At 31.9% G+C, this 1,807-nt stretch overlaps 1 protein-coding gene across 1 annotated transcript in view; it reads left to right on the forward strand.

Moving 5' to 3' along the window:
- Positions 1-1,807, forward strand: part of LOC104981505 (cyclin-dependent kinase-like 5) — a gene marked incomplete at its 3' end in the record, with an annotated part of 41,310 nt that overhangs the window by 29,313 nt on the left and 10,190 nt on the right. The window contains exon 8 of the mRNA XM_010831009.1: positions 1,479-1,668. Coding sequence (XP_010829311.1) covers positions 1,479-1,668 — 190 coding nt within the window. The remainder of the gene's footprint in view (positions 1-1,478; positions 1,669-1,807) is intronic.

The following is a 1,807-nucleotide window of genomic DNA, read 5'->3' on the forward strand; positions in this document are numbered from 1 at the left end:
CCTAATAATACATTTTGGAAAACTGAAATTATATTTAGAGATATATGGGAGCTACCAAAAGTAGATGAGGACTCCAACTAATTTGAGCCAAATTGAATATTGCCAATTAAATGATTGTCAAGTACTTGTTGAAGAACCATATTATTTGTATAAAAATCCCATTGAAATCAGTTGATATTTAGTCAACATGTAGAATTTACAGATTTTTTTACATTTTCAAGACTTTGTCCTTCACATTCAAAGTAGTTACAGCTGCATAAATTATTCAAATAGCTGACATAAGAAAAAATAGTTTATCATGGGTATGTAAAGATTTTTCTTAAGTTTCTCCACCTAGCACAAGTTTTTCCTCTCTCATACTTGTATGAAAGAAAGATCAGTATCCTTCCCTTCCAACAAGCTACCAAAAAGATCTAAATGAAGTTTCCTTTAAAATCAGTTTTTATGGAGGGAAATGAGATAAATAAAATATTGACTTGTTGATACAATGATTTACTATCCTAGAAACATACTCTGTTTTATGTTAAAAGTGCTTTAGAGTATTTGTTAAAAGTTTTATATTACTTAGTAGAACACTCTAGAATTTCTTTCCTTGGTTTTTCAGATATTGTATTTTGGCTTTTCCTTCTTAAGATTTAGATAATTTATGTTTGAAATGAAAGAAAAATATGGTTTCTTAATCTGTCATATGTAATTTGACTTGAGGCTATAGATCTTCAGGTATACACATAAAGCTTTTTGGGGGGATACGTAGATTTTATATCTAGCCTGTTAGCAACGATAGTACTCCAGAAGCCCTCTGGTAAACTCATACCTTGAAAGATAGCTATAAATCCCTCAATTAGTGAAAAAAATGCTTTGAGGGAGATACTTGTCATAAAGCTTCATAAACAAAGGGTACAAATAGATTCAAGTAAATAATCCAATAAAGCTTAACATAATCTTAGCTGTTTTGACTCTGTGCAATCAGAACAGGTTAAATATTAAATGTTTGCTGTTTAAGAAGACACATAAGTCAGTGGTGCATTTTAATAGACTGAACTCAAAAAATGAATCAGTATAACTTGTTGACATTCAAAGAGCTAAAGGATAATTACCTAGGAAATACATTTCTTGGGAGCGTTTCATTCTCCAGGTGAGTGCTAACTCATCAGACATGTGTGCTGCTGTTAGGGTTTATTAAGCTATTAATAATCAACATATATATCTGGTTGTAAATAGATTTCAAATCAGTATGTACTAACTAAATTGTTATTAAACTGATGGCTTTATTTGCTTATATTTATTCACTTGTGTTCTGAATTTCTACTTTGATATCCATAATTCCTTTTTTTTAGCCTCACTTTTGTCCATGTGGTATTTTTAAATTCCTTAAATACCCAAATATGCTTTAAATCTTGAATCTGTTCAAAATAGTTTGGAAATTATTAAAACTTATTCCTTCAGTTGCCAAGATAATCTCTCCCTTTGCTTTTCAGAGCTCCCTATGGAAAATCCGTAGATATGTGGTCAGTTGGCTGTATTCTTGGGGAGCTTAGTGATGGACAGCCTTTATTTCCTGGAGAAAGTGAAATTGACCAACTTTTTACCATTCAGAAGGTGCTAGGACCACTTCCATCTGAGCAGATGAAGCTCTTCTATAGTAATCCTCGCTTCCACGGGCTCCGGGTAAGAGGCTTTGCTAAAACCCAAATGGAATCAGTACAGTAGTATTTAAATCATTGTTCATTGCACAATGAAATGCTAAGCTATCCATCGAATACTTTTTCCTTTTCCATTACGGTGTTTATAATCCCCATTATAATAT

This window comes from Bison bison, unplaced genomic scaffold, assembly GCF_000754665.1.
Source record: "Bison bison bison isolate TAMUID 2011002044 unplaced genomic scaffold, Bison_UMD1.0 scf7180017462789, whole genome shotgun sequence".
In the NCBI taxonomy this organism is placed as follows: domain Eukaryota; kingdom Metazoa; phylum Chordata; class Mammalia; order Artiodactyla; family Bovidae; genus Bison; species Bison bison.